Genomic DNA, 20,299 nt, shown 5'->3' on the forward strand with positions numbered 1-20,299 from the left:
GTGGTGTTAGCAACTTCATTCTCCTGGAAATGCCCAGGTCTCAGTTCTTGCCTTGAGGGTTCTCCTCTGTTGAAGGCTGTATCATGCCATTCTTTTACAGCTGAGCAGCTGTGATTCTGCATTGAGAATGAGCTGAAGAACTGGATTGATTTTTTTGCCCCAGGTTCTTTCATTTAATAAACCCATCTGTTTCTTCCTGGATAGTTTCCCTTCCTATGTTTCCAGGCTCTTTGTGTGAAGCTGGACATGTCTAATGGGCAGTGGCTAAGCTGGGACATTTTACTCCACGGGGTCCATGGATGTTTGGTTGTGGATAAGGCCCATGTGGTACACATAGTGCACTAAGTTGACAATATGATGAAAGCTCCTTCCTATTGTGACCAAATGGAAATACGGGCAAATCCCACAGTTTACTGCAAAACTCCATCCATTGTTAATCTGTGCAGCTGGGGGATAAATGCTGCTGACAGTAGCCATCATCTGAGGTGCACTTGGAGGCATAATCAGAGATGTATCTGCATGAGGCCCTCAGATTCTGAAGGAAGGAAAAGCCCTTGGGCTGGTGAGGCCTGAGACTTCAAAACTGCAGTTTTTGAAGATGTCCAAGAAGGAAACTCCACTGAGACTATCTGAGCAGCCTGTGTAAGCTCTCCATCACCCTCAAAGTAAAGAAGTACTGCCTGGTGTTCAGATGGAGCCTCCTGTGCTCCAGGTCTTGCCCGTTTCCTCTTGTCCTGGTGCTAAGCAGACAGCTCTGTCCTCTCTGCATCCTCCCTTCAGGTAAATACATTATTGAGCCTGTTCATCTCCAGGCTGAAGAGGAACTCTAAGCATCCCTCTTAAGAGAGGTTATCCAGACCCTTTGTCATCTCCATGGCCCTTCATCACTCCCTCCAGCAGCTCCATTTCTCTCTGGTACTGGGTAACCCAGATGTGGGCCCCATGCTCTCTATGTGTGCCTCAACAGTGCTGAGCAGAGGGGAAGGATTGTCAACAAATTCAGTCCCATTAATTAAAAGCTTTTTGTCCTTCTTCTTGATGAGTGGATATGCCAGAAGTGACCTGCAGTATCTTAAAAATGTATTGATTTTCTTCACCTGTCCCATACGTCAAATGACATCCAGTCATAGGACAGCTGGGAGAAACTAAATCAGCTTTTGATGAAAGGAGAGCTTCACTGCTTTATGAAGAGGAGTGATTTTTCTTGCCCATATTTCTTATGGGTGAGAGCCAAAATGCTGTGCAGTTAAGCTTCTCTATACTCATCCAGTTTTTAGTTTATTGTTTAGTGGTGCAGCAGGAGAAATATAGAATTTAGGAGGGAAACGTGGATTGCTAATGATGTAGAAGTGCACATGACATACATGTTTTCAGTTTTCAGTGTTTGTTCATTTGGTGTTTAATGTAATTGACTTTTTCCCTGGAGTTTACAGTGCAGTTGTCTTTGTCAGGTCCAAGCCCGCTGTCAGCTCAGATTGACAATTTTCATTGCCAGAAGTAGGTAGTGATGCATGTAGAAGATGTTAGGATTTGTTGTGAGACCCTTTTACCTCAAGGGAGTGGCAGGGAGGGGGAAAAGGACAATTCCTTGTTTGTTGACAGGCTATTCCTGTTAGTGCTATCTACATAATGCATCTTCTCTAACTGATGATTTTCAGTTCAGCTGCGTTTTTTCTTCTTGCAGCATGAAATCTTTTATGATCACATCGTACAACCTGTCTTAAGTCAAGAAAATGACTTAGAAGTTCGATCACTGTCAGAAAGTGAAGACAAGGTCAACGGATCATTTTCATTACTTTCTCTGTTTGACAGCATCACATACAACAAGGTGAAAACATATGGAATAATTCCTGTTCCATCTTATTCTGAACTAATGTGATACACATTATATTTGAGAAAGACAGAGAATATCCTGCTGAACTGCAATGCTTCATTGTTTTGTCATGCAAAATTTATTTCTGCCGCACACACAAATTTATTGGATGTTGCAAATTTCTCTATGAAAGAAACTGTGAATGTTTTTTACCTCATAGGAATAAACTGACTTTTCTGAAATGTAATTTGAAGAAATATTGCATGAATAATTGCAACAATAACTCATGTTTTCTCATAGCTTTCTTTGTACTTTAGGGGGCTTCTATTACATGGATGCTTTCTGGTTTTCTGACTGAGAAGTTGTTTACCAGAGCTTTAAACGTAAGTTTGGAAAAAGGACGTCTTCATCTTGATTTATAAGCTTGAAAATGATGAGAGTACGAATCACTGTCTGCCTTGCTGATGTTTTTCATTGAACCTTTGTGAATTCTGAGGCATCTGTTTGTTTCCTGCAGTCGTATCTGAGAGAATTTGCCTTTTCAAACGCCAACCAGGATGATCTGTGGATCCACATACAGTTGGTACTCAATTTATTTCTAGTGTTTAAATCTATGTCACTAAGTATTTGTAGAGTGCTGCAGTGGAATTTGGCTATCCCTTTCACAGTGTTTCCTTTGCATAAAATTTACTTTGCCAGCTTTCTTGCCTTATGTCTTCACAAGTGTTTATTTGGGTATTTAACTGTACTTGCGGTCAGTGCAGCCGAGTACAAGGAACAGAGAAATGAGGTGCAAAGTGGGTTTCTGGGTGCATGGATCACCTTTGTTTAAATGAAATTGCATAGCCTGTGTTTTTCCGGAGCTTAAGTTCTGCCAGATCGATGTGTGATGCTCTAGACTTGGTGATCAGCAGTGTTGATGCATCACAGATCCTGCAAGGTCTGTAGGGCGGTAGATCAGCATTTCTCCCTTTGCTGGTTTTGTCAAAAATCTGAATAAGAAGACAGGTTCTAACAAAAAAAAAATGCTCATTTCCCTGCTCATCTAAGGAAGTCTTCCGCTGTGTTACCAAAAAAAAGCCTTAGGTTAAGAACAAGAGTTTAACAACTTTAGGTATGCAAGACTGTCACATGTTCTAAGCCAACAAAGACTATTAATTCACACTGGCTGGGATTCCAGCTTGGTATCTTTTTCAGTGAGTCTTTGATGTTCAATTTGCTCATCACACTGTTATTTAAAATTGTGTTGTTTGCTGGTATGTTCATTTGAGTAAAACAAACAAATTAAGTCTGTCATAGTCATGTAGGCTTGTAAGCATATTCATGATAAAAAGAGAAATGTTGGCAGTCAAGTTATCTTATCAAGTTATCAAGCACCAGTTCCTGTGTGCTGTCATGATAATAGTGTCAATAATGTTCTTTACACTTTTTTACATTGATTTTGTGCATGACTCAAATATCAGCAAACCGCTGAGCAATTACTTTCTGTAACACACTAGATTAATTCCTAGAGTGTTGCTGAAACAGAATCAGTGTGACTGCTTGTTATAAATCTTTCTAATTTCCCTTTCTGTTGAAGGTAGTAGATGCGCAAGATGAAGTTCAGTTGCCAGCATCTGTAAAAAAAATAATGGATTCCTGGACATGTCAAAATGGATTTCCAGTTTTAACATTCAATATAAGCACCGGCACAATCAGTCAGGAAAAATTTCATAATAAAAACCATGAAAACAGTACAGACTTTTACAAGTATGTTTCATTTGTATTCTTATCAGATACCCATGTTTTGTTTTTCTATTTGCAGGAAACTCTTCACAATGTTTTGACTGTTTTCTAAATTTTTTGCTTTGTGGCATGAAATAAATTCTGTTTAAGATTGGAGTTTGCTGTAGTTTCTCTGAGGGTTGCTTTCCTGTGCAGTAGTGACTTTTCCAGCCACAAAACAGCTTTGTAAGGACAGGCATGGGCCATGAATGGATTGCAAGGCAGAAGTTTTGCCTGGCATTTCTTCATTCTTCATCTTTCAATCATTCAGGCTGAGGACCGGGCTGAACCATGCAGCAACTTCTTTCCTGTCAACATTTTCAGTCTCATTGTCATGGCAAAGACAACGGGGTTGCATGAAGGTCTGACCTAGATTACTCCTTTCTCAGAAAGCCTTGAGTACTTGCCATGAAACTGTCAGTGAGAATCACAGAGTGCCTGCAGCCGTGCTGCATATTTAGATGCCTAAAAACATGGTGGAAGGAGCTGATTCTGGTCACCCGCTTGGGAGCCTCATGGCCAGAGTCTGAACTTCAGTAAAATTCAGCTCTTTCTGTAAGCACTGGGATGTATGGACAAAGCTTGCAGGGTGTGTTCTTACCCAGGGAGATATAAGAGAAAAGTAACTCAAGGTAATTTTTCCTACCTGTGGTTCTGTTCTTGCAGACAATGAAAGGATGGGGATTTCGATAGCTTCATTTGCTTCCAAGCACCAGGGAAGGAAGAAAACTTAGATTAAATTAGTTTCTAGATAAAGCCAGATAACACAGATAAGGAGTTCCGAGTTAGAAATGTTGCATCCATTACTCTAGTTACAGCAGTACTTAATGCCACATGAAGTTAAGCAAATCCAGGACAAACATTTCAGAATTTTTCATTTTCTTGAACAACTTCAGGCTGTCAAAACTTTCATCTCCTTTCTATGGGAGATTTTGATTACCTGCGACATGAAATGAAAGTTATTAGTATTACAGTTGTTTTGTTTGCCTGGAGCCATTTTTACCAAATGCACTTTTAAAAAGGAGCTTTATAGTCTCCAGAAATCAGATGAAGTGAGGAAATTAAAAAATAACTGGGGAAAATTGAATTATCTCCCAGAGAAACAAAGCAAGAGCGCAGAGATAAAGTGGTACTTCAGCAGATCTAGCAAAATCTAGCTAGATCTAGAACTGTCTAAGTTTGAGTGCTTATTTAAATCCAAGCTAAAACTCCATTCCAGTCAATGAACCTATGTGCTGATCCAGTGTAAGTACAACCATCCGAAGACGTTTTGTGAATCAGAGAGGAGAGAGGGAAGATGAGTAAGAAACTGATTTGCAATCGAATTTAGTGTCAGCAGTGAGGGTTTCTGTAAGAGTAAGAATTAATGATATTGCTTTTTTTGTTGTTGTTTTTTGCTTAAGCAATACTTGGATTGTTCCTATTTCTTGGATGAGAAATGGATCATCACAGCCCTTAATGTGGCTTGACAACAGCAGCAGTAAGTAATGTGTTTTTTTTAAACGTGCTAAAACCAAGATGATAAAAAGCCACCGAATACATCTATGAACAAAACACTGTGTTAATTTTACGTTATAATGGGTTAATATTAACGTTTAATTTAATTAACGTTAATAATTATTTTTCTCTGTGTACAAATGCCTGTCATGAGTAGATATTTCGTTTTGTACACAAATCCAAACTCCAAGCTGCTCATGCTTCTGTATTACTTTTGCTTCAGTAGATTCCACTGATGTTAGTGAGAGTCCATGAGTATGGGTGGGATCTCTGGGTTTGGCTGTGATACCTCAGAGTATGATCAAGCTCAACTGGTAGATATGAGGACTGAAAAAGATTAGAATGAGTTATGTGAAATGGCCCATATTTATTGAACGTGGATATCTCTAAAAAGTATTTTCTGTGTAATTTTACTTGTTGATGCAAATCAAGTGCAAACATAGTCTTACTAACAGAGTAGAACCCCAAAAGGTTTTAAAGGCTTATAATAAAGAAGTGAGCTTATAGGCGTCTCCAATCAAATAAAAAATTCAGTTATTTCTCACAATTCTTCCCCATATTGCTTTCCAATAGGCAGCTGTATTTTTTGATGGAAAATAGAGGTAATCATTAGAATAAGTTAATAATTTTTCTTTGGTAAGTCAGCCTTGAACTGCATCAGATCTTGAATCATTTAGACGTAGATGCGTAGTGATGTGTTTGTTAAATGCTTAAAAAACTACAATACATTGTGTGCATTTTTTAATCTCTCTGCCCTTTGTTTGCAATTGTCAAGAGCTACTTGCCTTATCTTTCCAGCAAAAGATAACTTGAATGACTATTTCACAGTATGTGGACAAATTAAAGAGCAATTAGTGGATGTTCCAGTGAGGTGAAAAATCAGAAAATTTGCAGGAAAGAAGTATTAAGCAGTGCTTGCTTGGAAGGACTAGTGTTACATGGTAGGCTTCTATCATTGAAATAATAGCAATTCCATTTCCTCACACGTCACCTGCATTAATTAAATAAATATCATGTTGCATCTGCCTGAAAGAACTAAAAAAAAGTGAAAATTCAGTCATTAAAACACATTGTACTTGTATTTGAAAGCCACACGTGAAACTTCCCTGAGCCTAGACTAGTAGCTTGCTTCCAAGTAAAGATGAAAAAATAACAGCAATTTTGATTTCAGTCTTGACTTTTTGATGTAAAGATAAACCAAATGGTTTCTTATATGCGTAGGGGTGTTCAGGGTATTTTTCATTTCACTTACCTTTTTGCCTCAAATCTTGGAATAGCTTCTGCATTGGCATGGAAATACATCACAATGAAGCATCTAAAAAGTGCTGTTATGTATGTGTATTTTTGCTGAAAAGAGCTCTGTGGGAGTTATACTTCTTACTTCTGAGCAAGTGAAATTAAGCAGCAAGCCCCAAGCAGGGCTGCTAATGGTAGCCAAGCATGCTCTTGCACGTCTCTGCTATGCAGTGCTAAAAGCCTGTTCTGTTGGTTTAGGACTTCTCTGGCAATCTCTAAATGCTTACCTTATGCTCATGTTAGTGTGTTGGTCACCGGCAGGAAAAGACATGATCCCTAAGTGATGCATGTCAGTGTAGAAAAGATACCAAATGATGGCAAAACTGTGCTACTGTGGTAGAACGTATTTTCATTTGGCCTGGTGGTGGAGGCTAGGAATGAGCTGGATCTCTCAGAGCATGGTTTTGCTATTTTAGATGCATCTGAAAATGATAGTAATGATTAGCAGAACATTGAACTAGTCGGGGGTTGGACTCGATGATCTCTGGAGGTCCCTTCCAACCCCTACGATTCTGTGATTCTGTGATTCTGTGATATGGAAAATACTACTGGCACCATATCCTAGCTACTCAGTCTTTTTAAATGTGTTAACTAGTCTCTGACATTTGTTGTGTTTTCCTCTTGTTGAATGTGTCAAAATGACAAAATATGAATCCAGCTCGGTCAAAACATATTGGAGTTTGAACCTTCTGTTCAGAGAGTTGTCTGGACTACTCACCAGTATTGATGCACTGTCTTAAGAGAGTTTGCTGTCTTCTTAAACCAGGCCGGTGCCCAGTTAAAGCAGCACGTTAGTCCTCTTCAGGCAGCTTAGAGCCTTCAGGAGGCCCTTATTGGAGCTTAGAGCCTCTGGTCCCCTGCAACGTCCTGTGATCTTCCAGGGGCAAATAATCAAACAAGCACCTAATGTAGGCAGTAGTGAGATGAAATAGGAATGTGAGAAGGAGCCTCTAGTAAGTAACGTAACTCAAGAGGGCTGTAGGACTTTCATTTATAGTATTTATTTTCAGTTGTTTGCCTGTTGCATGAATTTAGCTGTTTTGCTTTCCTTATACTAACGCTGGTAGACAGTCAGTTCTCCTGCTGGGAGCCGAGCGCTGTGTTTTGGAGCAACATTGGAAATGGCAAGGCATGCTGAGCGTGGATGCCTAGGCACTCAGGGGTTCTGTTCCCCATCCAGACTGGTGGTTTCTATATAGCCTTTCTGAGCTCTCCCAGCTGCCTGCTAGTCAAAAGGTTGGAGCTGCACATGTCTTCAGCCACCCCTATGCCAACTTCAGGGTGCTCAGCTCCTCAGGGATCAGGTGCTTGTGGAAGTCATTCTGCTGCACAGATTCTGTGGGAGTCTGGGTACAACCTCAAACTTGCATCCTGGGGGAGCATAAATGCAAGAGAATTTAGCAGCGTGCAGAAAATGAAATGCTTTCTCATGTCACTTTACAGAAGTGTTTCCTGAAATGCAAGTGTCAGACTCAGAATATGACTGGATCCTACTAAATGTAAATTTAAGTGGATACTACAGAGTGAACTACGATCAGTTAAACTTGAAAAGATTAGTACACTTGCTTGAAAATGATCCAAAGGTAAGATCATGTATATAATTTTTTTTTTTCAAGCTTGTAAACAGACTTCTTTCTGTGTATATCTCCCTGCATTTTTTACCAGTAATCACACTGATGAAAACCTGGAACAACAAGAACTCGTATTTGTCATGTAAGAATAAATGATCTAGTATTGCACAACTACAGTTAATGGCAGTCTTCCATAGTGGAATAGGAACAGGCCAAAATAGTTTCACACAGGCATTAAGTTGAAAAATAACATACAAAAGATGGCATTCTGTCTGCCAAATCATCTTAATAAATCTCTTAAATTTCACTCAAAGAATTGTCAGGATGGATGCGCGACCCAGATTTATCTGCTACGAGGTAACCATGGGGAGGAAGAACAGAAGAAAGTTTTTACTTCCACCAAAGGACAATATTTCTGTGAATGAAATGTTAACAAAAGCATCGATTTGAGGTTTCTGTGCATTTTGTGATTCTTCTAATGTTCCAGCCAGTTCTATAACACAGAGAAGATTTTATGTCACCGTGTAGGCTTGCAGTAAATGACACATGGAGCAGCCTGCTCAAATGGCCTTCTGTGGTGCTGCATAGCATTTAATGTTTCCTAGCCCAAGCCTGAGAAGGGGTTCTGGTAATCACACTGATTCACTGGATCTGACAACAAAGCTGTGCGAATTTAAGCACGGTCTGTGCCTCTGAGAACACACGTGATCAGATGACTTCTCTGGAAGGTCTAAACCCAAGGCTGATGAGAGCACAAAGGGGTGACCAGACCTCTATAAGGTCCATCAGCTTTGTTTCATCTGAGTTTTTCTTCACAGCAAATCTAATCAGGACAGACTTACACTGTGCCAGCTCGGGGCCATGCTTAATGGCTGGTGGGAAGGTTGGCTAGAGCAAAAGCTGAGCCACACCAGAATGGAAACAGGGAGGAAGGGAGAAGTGACCAGGAAGAGCTGCAGGCAGAGGCTCACCCACAGTCCTTTCTTGGTCATGTAATCTGTGATTCAGATACTCTGCTGTGGACTAACCTGAAACTTCAAAAGGAAAAAAACATACCAGAATGAAATAACAAAGTGTATATTAGGAAATGTACAACTTCCAGACTCTACTTTTAATTCTAATATGTAATAAGAGGGATCCTCGTGTTCTGCACTTTTTATATGTAAGTGCTCCTAAAAGCACATAAACAATCTCAGCTTAAAATACGAGATCAATTTTAGCATGTTTTGCAGAAGATTTTGGCTTATAAAAGATGTTAGTGACTTTGCCTTACACTTTTTATTACTTTGTCATACACCTTTTTATTGCTCTTAATGATGTGTGTAGGTCTATTAACACCACATTGATGCCTTCTGCAGGCTATTCCTGCTGTCAGCAGGTTCCAGCTGCTAGATGACATTTTTGCACTTACAAGGTAAGTATGTTTTGCACATGTCATGGAAAATGATTAAACTACATGATCTAATTCAACATTTGTACTTCTGCTTCATTCACTCCTAACCATTTGTACCTCTTATAAACAACAGGCGTTCAACAAAATGGTGGAGGACTACCAGTGTTGGGTGATTTCTTTTGAAATTACTTTTAGTTTGTACCTTCTCTTAGCAAATACTTTAAGTAGTGGAACTGTCATGAACGCTATGAAGACTAACCGAAATTTGTTGTAAGGGAACTTCTAAATGAAGATAATTCTCCAACGTTTACTCTGGAGAGCCTCAGCTATGCTCTCCTGCATGGCTCATAACACCTCTTTCATCTCCCCTGTGGATGGATTGGTTGGTCATTCACCTCTTGGCAGAAGAAGACCGCAAGACACTTTTGCAGTTCAGTAGAAAATGACTTGGTTAAAAATAACCCAGTGTTCTGTTAGTTTTCCTGTCACGCTCCCTTCCTTCTGAAAGCAAGGCAGTTCTCAGAAGAGGTTCATGTGTAGAAGCTGTGGGACTGTGCTGCTGGTGAGCTCAGCAGTGCTGTGGGTTGCTAGAGATGAAATAAATAGATCTGTGTCATAGTCACAACAGAGATGTCCAAAGCATCAGGCAGCTGGGATGTGGGAGCTCAGGCAGTAGGTGGCTGAAGCGCACTCCAAAGCCTGCAGAGGTGGTTCTGAGAGCAGGGGGTCAAAATGCTAGCAGTGTTTCTATTCTGGAGTTTTCTGTTCTGGAGGAGAGAGGAGTGAACTGGCTTTTCTGGGGAAGCAATGCATTCCATGCTAGCTCCATGGTGAGGCATGGAAGTGCCATGCTGAAATTGCTGATCTCTAGGGTAGCGTGCATGTGGTTTAAACCGTTTCATTTTATAGTAATGTTTATTCCATAAATATTGAAAATCTCTTCTTTGCCAATAAAAAGACAAGTGTATTATAAATGAAAACACTCTTGGAGTGAGGCTGATGCATGCTGCAGACACTGCCAGAATACGTACTGCCATGATTACCCCATTACTAGGCACTATGCTCTTCAATGCATGCATTAAAAAGTTCAGCTTTTCAATGACACACCATAGTTTGACATTTATTTCAACATAACATTGCCTTTTCAAGGTGATTTCCCACCATGTATCTGTATGTTTTATCATCATAAATAAATCCATGGTAGATAGTTAATGTGAATAAGCATGTTCAAATACGAGTGGTTTTTGTCTTCAAATAGGTCTGGATATATTGAGATTGAAGCTGCACTTGAACTAACAAAGTACCTTGGCGGAGAAGATAAACTCTTTGTATGGAATGTGGTATTGGTAAATCTAGTGCCTGACAATGTGGAAAGTACTCTGAAAAACTATGAAGTATACCCACTTTTGAAGGTATCAACTTCTTTTATTAGTTAGGAAAGATACTAGTCCATTTAAATGAAGTGACTAAAAGCTTTCTAGATTCTCACGAAAGAACGAATGTGATGGGTAATATTGTATGAATGCATTTGCATGATTTGCCATCATCTTTAAATAGGAGGTACTTGTTCACATGTGCTAGTCAATGATAAATATCATTGCTTTGTGAGTTCTTACTGTAAAGCAGAAATTTGTTTGCATTCTTAGTATTAATCTTAGTATTAACCTTTGTTTTGGTTCTTTTTGTAAAAGAAGTTCAGAAAAAGCTGTATGAAGAGAAAGAAGGAGCTGTCTTAGACACTGTCTAAGAGATTATTGTATGAGATATATGTATGAGATTATTTTATTCCATATTTAAGATACTTGAGATTATATATATATATATAACTTCTATTTCATGCTACTTTTTTTTATAGAAGCAATCTCAAAGTAGTAATTCTCTTATGTTCTCAGCATAAGTATGTTCAAAATATGTGGGAAACATATTTTTTCTTTTGGAAACTTGTTTTTTTCTGTCTTTTCTCTGAGAAGGAACATTTATTATCTTTTGCAAGCTCAGATGTGTTAGCAATGTGAAATAAGTAATTTCCCCATTTGAATAGCACAAGTGCATCAAATCCCATGTTATTTATTTTATGTGCTTCATTTTAATGTTCTTTATTGTCAAGAAAGCAATAGAGGTGAATTTTTAGGATAAGTGAGTAAGTAAAGAAAAACACAGCATAATAAAAGCATGCATTTGAATGAAAATAATTTTTCTTTCCCTTCTTTTAAAAGAAATACCTTTTAAAGAGAATGTTGCCAATATACCATTATTATGCAGGTTTTATTCGTCGAAATGTTGATGCTTTGGAAGATGACTATTTTGCTCAGTAAGTATTCTGCTCTTCTCAGAACTTTGATAACTGACACACTGTAGTAGTTTGTCTTTGCAAATTCAAATGCAAGATACAGGAAAATGGTGTACTTAATTTGGGTGTGAAAGAACTGTTGTTCTCACTGATCTATGAACGTGTTACTTATTTGTGATGATACCTGCAATGAAAATGCAGTACGTTGGGATCGTTTGGGATATTGTCAGCATATTTAGTGAGGGTAAGAGGTGATCCTTTAATAACAGGGGTGGTAGCTCTTGTGTTTTGGAGAGTAGGTTTAACAAGTTGCTGCTCTTTGGGGGAAGACCTATAGCAATGGTTCAGATGAGCTTTATGCATCAATCACTAGAGCTTTAAAATGATTCATTTTGTAAAACCACAGCCTGTTACAATGATTGTTACTAGGTGCATCCAAAGCAACAGCACTATAAAAAATGCAGAAACCTAATAAAAATTAAGGTGTGTAGGTAGCCTTGCTGACATCCAGGAATATTGATGTCAGGAGCCCATTTTTTGGCAACTTAATTTTTTAACTTTTATTAAAACTCAAGTGCTTCTTGTAAAGGTTCTCCCCAGTTAACAGCATGATGTGCAGAAACTGGGGTCAAGCACAGTTTGAGCACTTCAAATGTGGAATACACATCTTTTACACTTGCTATTTTGGCTTTTCTTCAAGAGTGTATTTGGAAAAATTTTTTGCAACAGCATGCTGGCTGGGTCTCCGAGACTGTTTGGATCTGTCATCTGAACTGTATACTAATTGGATGGACAACCCTGAGTACAAGTAAGAACTCTAATGTGCTCTGAGAGATGTGCATGTGCAGGGGATGTGGGTGGTTGAGGGGAATTTACAGGGGCAGGCAGGATAAGAAAGGGCTCTACACACTGCTCATTCTCTCCAGATCTACAGAATTTAAGCAGAGCAAAAACAAGATCTCAAAAGGAAAATAATAAACGAGAAGTTCCACATCCTCTGCAAATTTCAGCTTTGTGTTGATTCCATAATTACTGCTGAAGGATTTTTCCATGAAGACCAAGATCTGCTTAACCATACAGCAGATGAAACTAAGTTAAGACTGATACACCATGTTGTCTGATCCCTTTGCCATACCTCAGCCTTGGGGGCATCACACATGCTGACTCAAGTTCTAGGCTTCCCTAAAGAGAATAGAGTGAAGCAATGCCAGTATGGCAATGACATGAACATCTGCCCATGGTGAATGTCATCCACGTTCTGCATTTGCATGAACAGGGGCTGGGAAGGGCTGTCAGTTCTCACGCTGATCCTGGAGCACAGTGGCTAGGTTTCTGGTCTGTAAGAATGAAGTTGAGCTTTACTAGAATCAGATATTCTGTGTTAGTGTATTGCATTGTTAAAGGAATCTTACACTGTATTGAAATTCTTATTCCTTTCCTCCCTCTCTCTTCTGATGTTCTTTTTTTTTTTTTTTTCCCCCCCTGTGCAATAGTCATATAATATTGGCCCTGGTGAGTGAATATTTAAAGTTTATTCATTATTTTTCTTTATTATAGTTGCAAAGAGGCTAATATTTTGTCTTACTCCTATGTTTGCTGCTATGTGATTGCCTAAGTGCTTGTGTTTGTATTCTGGTAGTAGTGATTTAGTAATCATCTCATTTTAAAGAAGATTTAAAGTGCTGTGCTTTGGTGATAAAGCAAAAAATCTAGTTAGACTAAACACATCCTGGTGTGTTTCAGAGAGGATTTTCCTCCTATCCCACAATAAAGGAAGCAATGCTATGTGGAAATATGAGACCAATGCAAAATACTTCCTTCATTAAGAGTATTCAAAAACTTTTTCCTTGTGGAATTCTATGCACCTTATCTGAGTTCAGGAGCTGAAGAGTCTGTGAAATATTAGCTCATCTACTTTTAAATTAAATGGAGAAGATTAATTTTGCCATCCCTCATGACACTGAGATAAATTTGAAGATGCTTCACAGTATTGAACTCTACATGTTTGTAAGTATGGAGGAAAAAAACAGCAGTAGTTTTATGAAGTGAAAGAAACAAACCACATTTTAATGGAAAAAACAAACGCATGAAGTAGACAACTTATTATGTTTCAAATAAAAAAAACCCAGTTCCTTTTCAGTTAAGGAGGAGGTTTTTACGTACAGCAGGTAGGAAAAGGACACAGACAGAAAGATCGCTTCAGCTGGTCTTATGTTCTCCATTTTGAAATCAGAACTCCTAACAGCATATGATAGTTGCTTCATCACAAGTGAGCACCAAATGTGTTACCATACCCACTAGGACTCTCAATTATGTAGAAGGCAGTGGTGCTTCTTCCTTTCAGATAAGGTGACCATCTTTCATCTGAGCGTTTCCAGCCAGTTTCTGACTTCCCAGAACTCACTGGAGTTGCTGTGCTGCATTATTTTCACTTTTGTGAAAATTGTGTCTCAAGAGCCATCCAGTCATCCAGTCTCTCAGTTTAGCTCTCTCTTTGCCTATAGAAGTGAAATGGAGCTGTCTAAGTGGTTTGGGGTTACTGGCTCATCTTTCTCTTTGAAAGAAAGAAATGAGTCTGGAGGAAGGGATAGTGTTTCTGTACATTTCAGTTACATCCTAAAGCTAAATCCTGTTGCCATCAAAGGTTACAAAATCATTATGACACATCTGCACTGACTCCAGGAAAATAGTATAGGCTAATGCATCATTCTTTTCAGGAGGATTTTTTTTTTTTTTTTTTGCATCTTCCTAAAGGTTCACATAACAGAATCCTGGTAGAATGCTCAAACCACATGAGTACTTCCAAGTAAAAAAAAAAAACATGAAATTAATAAGCTCAGTATTTCAATTAACAAAACCCCAAGCTCTGTATGGACTTTCTCTCTGAACAGTACAACACAGACCACTTCAGGTCCACCATAGTTGTCACCAGCCAGTAGACCAGTATCCCATAGTATGCTGCCTGTACAGCCTGCCTTCACTGCTCAGCATCAGAGCTGCAGCCAAAAGACATGTAGACTTCTACACTCAGTAACCAATGTCTTCTTGAAACTATTAAGACTGTATAAAAAAGCCACATTTTTTAGGCAAGGCTGTTTTCATAAGGCATCTTGAAAAGATGAGTTATTCTAACTGCATACCCTACATATCACACATGTGCCTACTGAGACTTCTTCCTTCAAGATTATGAAATAGTTCTTAAAAAATCTGCTTGCCTCTGTAACTCAAATAAGATCTGTCCTAGAAGATTTCCTTGCAGAAATATCCCTCACCTCGATGTAAACACTCAGTTTCAGCCAACATCATTGTTGGTGGGAAACTCCTTATACTTCAGAACATACCCAAATAAATAAATCCAAATTATTTCTTTGTAATTTGATATTTGTAAATTTTATACCTATACCAAGCATTCTAATGCTTTCTATTATGGCAGTGAAATCAGGACGGAAATGGACTTTTTACATGGATAGATATTAATAGGATAAGGGGGAATGGTTTTGACCAAGAAGAAAGGAATTTCAGATTAAATGTTGGGGAAATGTTCACTGAGAGGTGGTGAGGCACAGCACCGCTGCCTGGAGAAATTGTGAATGCCCCATACCTGAAAGAGTTCATGGCCAGGTTGGATGAGCCTCTGGGCAGCCTGATTTAGGGGGGAGCAATCAGGCTGCCCATAGCAAAGGGGTTGGAACTACATGATCTTCGAGGTTCCTTGCAACCCAAGCCATCCTGTGAGTCTGTGAAATCTTCAACACTCACCAGGACAGCTAAAGCACCTGCTGCTTACTTTTACAGTTCTTAAATGCGATGTCTGCATCAGTCTTCAGAAGGAGTGAAATTGCTTCTGATAAATTCTTTGAATACCAGACAAAGCATCATTGCAAACAGCAGTAATCATAGATAGGAAAAAGTTAACTCACCCAATTGGCAATAGAGCCTTTAGCTACAAAACAGTCATCACCAGGAAGCAGCCCTCATCCAAGAAGCACTCTCCTACCAGAGGCTTGCCCTTATATGAGCCCATGGAGATGTGGGCCCAGTGAATTGCCTGCACCTGTGCTTCCTTTGCTAGCCACAGCTTCACCAGTTCAAGCTGTGACATAAGAGTTCCCTTTCCATCTTTTATCCAAAATTCCTCCTAGAATATTGTAGTCCCTTCCCCTTTGGATGTTTCTGTCCTCTAGTCTTTCATCTGACTAGTATATTTACTTCGATATTGATCCCATTTCTGCAGGTATTGACCTCATTCTTTCTAGAATGGCCTAGTGAAACTAGGAATTTTTCTCAGATTATTTTTAAATTTGAAGAAAGATTTCTATGACCAGAAAGTTGACTGCTTTTCTGTCCTCTGGTGTGAGATAACTTTTACACCCTTACCATCTCATTCTTACTTAAGTAATTCTATGCAGATTAACAGCATGCTGTGGAGAAGTAAAGTGCTTTTTTTGTTGCATTCAGATCCATCCCACTGCCAGGGGGAATTTGTCCAACATACCATTAACTTGAACTATTTTCAGATAGCTTGCAGTACAGACTGGTAGGTAAATTGCTAATACTAGAAATTGCTGAGCTGTTTTAATGTTAGTGGCATGTCATTGCCACAGGAGAAGCTTTCTGTTCAGCCTTTGCACATGAAGTGTTGTATTACATGGACAGTGATTGCATTTATTTTCTGTTACAAAATGCACTGCTGTGTTAGGGAAAGTAACAGAAGGTGCTTGTTGCATGGAAAAATGTCACTTCAGCTTTTGTTTCTGTTTCCCATGTCTTTCTTACTGGATGTATTCACTGAAGAAAATCTTGTCTGGGATGATGTCTGTATGCAGTTGCACCCTCTTTAATGGTGTGATTGCTATACCGTGCTGCGATGTACAAGAGTGGCATTGATTGCCTGTACACAAACTGGCTTGACCTCACTGTTTTTACAAAAAGTGGTTTTTTTGCCTGAAAGCTGCATGTTTTGTTAAAGTTTAAACTGTAATCAAAATTAGCAGTTTTATTTGGGTTGCTATTTTGTATTTTTCTTACTACGCATCCTTCAGCTGAAAATAAAAATTTTCTTGTTATCACTTCATAGCAATGCAGCACCTTCTAACTTTATTTTGCTTCACAGAATTCCATTTTTAATTAGAAGAACCGTCTGTTGCTATGGCGTTGCAGTGGGAAGTGATAAAGAATGGGATTTTGCATGGAAAATGTATAAACAGAATGACTCCACAACGGAAGATAAAGACATCCTCCTCTCTGCCATGAGCTGTGCCAAAGAATCGTGGTTACTTCACAGGTGCCCTTGATTGAAGCATGTCTCTGGGGGTACTGCACCATACAAACCTGTCAGAAGTGTGCCTGCCACAGAACCACACATCTGATATTCCAGTGATAGAACCTTACGAATTTTCTTATGGGGAAAATATGATAACCAGTAGAAACATACGCGATCCTTTTGCTGACATCACAACTTACATGCCCTTGTTGACTGAGGAAGGGAATTCTTGAGCTGGTAACTAGCATGTCATGTCTAACACCACCAGTGGACCTGTCAATATGATTCCCTTTCTGAAGTGAAAGTGTACCTTCAGGTGTTATAGCAGACTGGAAACTAATCCCATAACTGCATGTTGTATGGAACCTCGTTCCCTTTAGGTTTGTTTCCTGTTTTTTTTTCAACTTTGAATCCACTGGCTGCCCGTACGCTCTGCATCGTAAGAAACAGCACTTATCATAATTCTCCCTGATAGTTTTCCCCACCACTTACGATTTTATACTGTCTTCCCATATCTCTGATTGCCTTCCTAGGCTAAAATCTCATAGCCTATTTAGCCCTCTGTAGAAGTCAGATCACCCATAGGTGAAGGACAAAAATGAAAATAGACTAACTAGCAAGCTGTTCATTTTGAAGTATAGACAAGGAGAAATCATATTTAAATTTCCAGTTTGGGATATCATATTCATTATCCTTCACTGACATCTTCACAAGATCTTTTCACTTTATCAGCAGAAAGATATTGAAGATGAGTTTTATATTTTGTCATGCCCACATTACCCGAAGAGTATCTCTGAGGACAGAAGTTTGCCAGTGATAGTTCTAAAGAATGATGATCCAACCACTGGCATAAATACGATGAGTCCAATGCTCTGAAAGTAGTTGAGTTTTTTCTCCTGCCAGCCACCTTGTGAGGTTGAGCAGGAAGAACAGATATGGCTCAAAATACAGCCAGTTGGATTGAGAAGACATGTCTGAGCAGAGCTATGCTGATTTTCCACCTAACCTGTGGTCCTTTGGTGATTTTGTTATAGACACAGGCTAGAACTGGTCCTTGTAAAGCTGTAAGTTATATCAGAAGAAGACAGCAGCTCAGGAAGTTGTGACTCTCCTTCCTCTGTATGCAGCAGTTGTTGATAAACAATCTCTTTTTCTAAACTTCAACCTGAAAGTCTTTTAGGCTGAGGAATCTTAAATCTGTGTTGTCCTCAGTATAGTTTGTCCATTTGGTTAAGCATATTTGTGGCATGCAAATGGGAGAAACCCAGCTCATCTGCTCTACCAACAAAGTGGCTGCTTGTAATACTCTGACAAATATTTTTTTCAGCGGTGCTGTAGAAAGCAGGAGACTGTAAAGTTACACAACAAAAAGAGAATTATTTATTTACTTTTTCAGGATATCCAGGCACCCACTCTCATTGATGTTAGTGTCAGGTAGTTAAATGTTTATCAAATCATGACTTAGCCTACTTGAGAGCACCTTGTATACCTTATTATTGAAACAGAATCCCTCTGTGTAACAGCGTGTCTTACTTCTAGCTCATTCTCCAGGATCTGTTTGGAGTTTTCTCCAGAATCTTGGGAGCAGTTTCCCTTACCATGAGATTATCTGATTAGAGGGGTTATTCTTAGTCTTTCTGTAAGATATACAAAAAATCAAATATCTCCTGTTGTGCTACACACTTATTTTACTGAGAAGTGGAAAGCAAGTGTGCAAGAACAGGGAATTTCACCGACATAAGAACAAAATGCAACCAGAATACAACCATAATAGCAGAATACAACTCTGAATGACCCCAACTTTGGTGTAACTGTCAACATTCCAGAATTTGGGTGGACAGAAATCCTCCTGAACTAATATGTAATTCCAGATTATGACTCTTAAACAGAAAGTAATATTAACTTTTTTTTCCAACAGATCCTTGCGGTATTGGCTCAGTGATACACAATTTTCTTCCAACTGTACAGCCAACATCCTTGAATATGTAGTGTCTAAGGACAATGGGCATCGTATAGCCTGGGAATTTGTTACAGAAAATTGGTCACTTTTAAATGAAAGGTATGGTAACCAACCTGTTATGATTTCTCTTTACTTCTGTGTTTCTTTTGCTCCAACTGCAAATTTTCCTTCCAGACACAACATAGTTTGTGATGATTGATGCAGTTTTCTTAAGTACAGAGACCACAGTTATCATCAGAGCCTAATGTCAAAGAAGAGCTCATGTCAATTACAGAATGCTTTGAAATTAGTCTGCTCATGACTGTCCCTGTGTTAAACTTTCTGGAAAGTCTGGCCCTTATTTACCTATTTAAATGGGGAACTTTCCCAAAAATCCCAGTTGTGAGAAAGAAAGATAAAAATCTGGCTCCTGGAGTACACTTTAAGATGTGCTTTGTGACAAGTGGTGTGGGAGACTACTAATCATGATATAAGAGAAGGCATTACTGAAGTACCTCTATGACAACTGCCATATAATATATAGTTTCCCACTTTTTGCTGTCCAGGCAGCATTTCACATCAGACAAAACAAACATCAGAACAAACTTTGGAATAGAAATAAACTTGTCCTTTTACTGATCTGGAAAAGGAGAAGAGTGCATGGCTGTGATGGTGGCTGTCACAGCACAAGTGTTCTTTTGATATTGAATGATAGAATGGCAGCAGTCCATAGACTGCATTCAGTAGATGTTAGTGTAATTATATACACTTGCAATCAATATAATTAAGCTTGAGCAGAACATGAGCAATCTAAGCATAAGCAAAAGGAAAAGGGAAAAGCCACTTGCTGTGTAGGCAAAGTACAATAATATTAGCAATTACTCTTACCTGCACATAAGCAACAATTTCTTTTTCTCTGTCTCAACACTGAGCGTCAGGACTAGCAAGTGACAACTATCACTAGATGGTGTTGGGGCATTCTGCTTATGGGATTGAGACTCCATGCCAATTGTGTGATTAAACGGATGATAGAAGATAAGTCTTCAACATGAGAGCCTAGGAAAAAAGGTAGAATAGTTGGGCTAGCTGAGGATCTGTAATCACTATAGCCTTTCAGTGTCCTTGAGGAGAACATTGTTTAGACTATTGTGTATTCATTTACATATTCCTTTATATAAGATAGGCATGTGAACACATTATGCAAGTGCTCCCATTGGCCCATGCTGTTCTGTGGTCAGCAGCATCTTGCCCTGTGCACTGGCGCTGTAGACAAATACTTTCAGGAATAGTAAGAACAGCAAAGTGATGTGGGAAAACTGGAAGTCAGAAGGGCGACCAAGAGTTTTAAAAGTGAACAGACTTGAAAGAAAGTGCTAGAACAGAACCATTACCTCCATACCGTGAGCATATCATTGATCTTCACAGATGAAGCCATCACTGACTTGAGTTTCTTCCATGTTTTTCGTCCAGGTT

At 39.0% G+C, this 20,299-nt stretch overlaps 1 protein-coding gene across 1 annotated transcript in view; it reads left to right on the forward strand.

Annotated features, from left to right (window-relative positions):
- Positions 1 to 20,299, forward strand: part of LVRN (laeverin) — a 35,583-nt gene that overhangs the window by 11,223 nt on the left and 4,061 nt on the right. The window contains exons 7-18 of the mRNA XM_052701362.1: positions 1,685 to 1,828; positions 2,131 to 2,196; positions 2,331 to 2,396; positions 3,393 to 3,562; positions 4,981 to 5,057; positions 7,814 to 7,953; positions 9,300 to 9,355; positions 10,593 to 10,746; positions 11,551 to 11,645; positions 12,325 to 12,432; positions 16,738 to 16,908; positions 18,806 to 18,946. Coding sequence (XP_052557322.1) covers positions 1,685 to 1,828; positions 2,131 to 2,196; positions 2,331 to 2,396; positions 3,393 to 3,562; positions 4,981 to 5,057; positions 7,814 to 7,953; positions 9,300 to 9,355; positions 10,593 to 10,746; positions 11,551 to 11,645; positions 12,325 to 12,432; positions 16,738 to 16,908; positions 18,806 to 18,946 — 1,388 coding nt within the window. The remainder of the gene's footprint in view (positions 1 to 1,684; positions 1,829 to 2,130; positions 2,197 to 2,330; positions 2,397 to 3,392; positions 3,563 to 4,980; positions 5,058 to 7,813; positions 7,954 to 9,299; positions 9,356 to 10,592; positions 10,747 to 11,550; positions 11,646 to 12,324; positions 12,433 to 16,737; positions 16,909 to 18,805; positions 18,947 to 20,299) is intronic.

This window comes from Tympanuchus pallidicinctus, unplaced genomic scaffold (assembly GCF_026119805.1).
Source record: "Tympanuchus pallidicinctus isolate F22 unplaced genomic scaffold, pur_lepc_1.0 scaffold4, whole genome shotgun sequence".
In the NCBI taxonomy this organism is placed as follows: domain Eukaryota; kingdom Metazoa; phylum Chordata; class Aves; order Galliformes; family Phasianidae; genus Tympanuchus; species Tympanuchus pallidicinctus.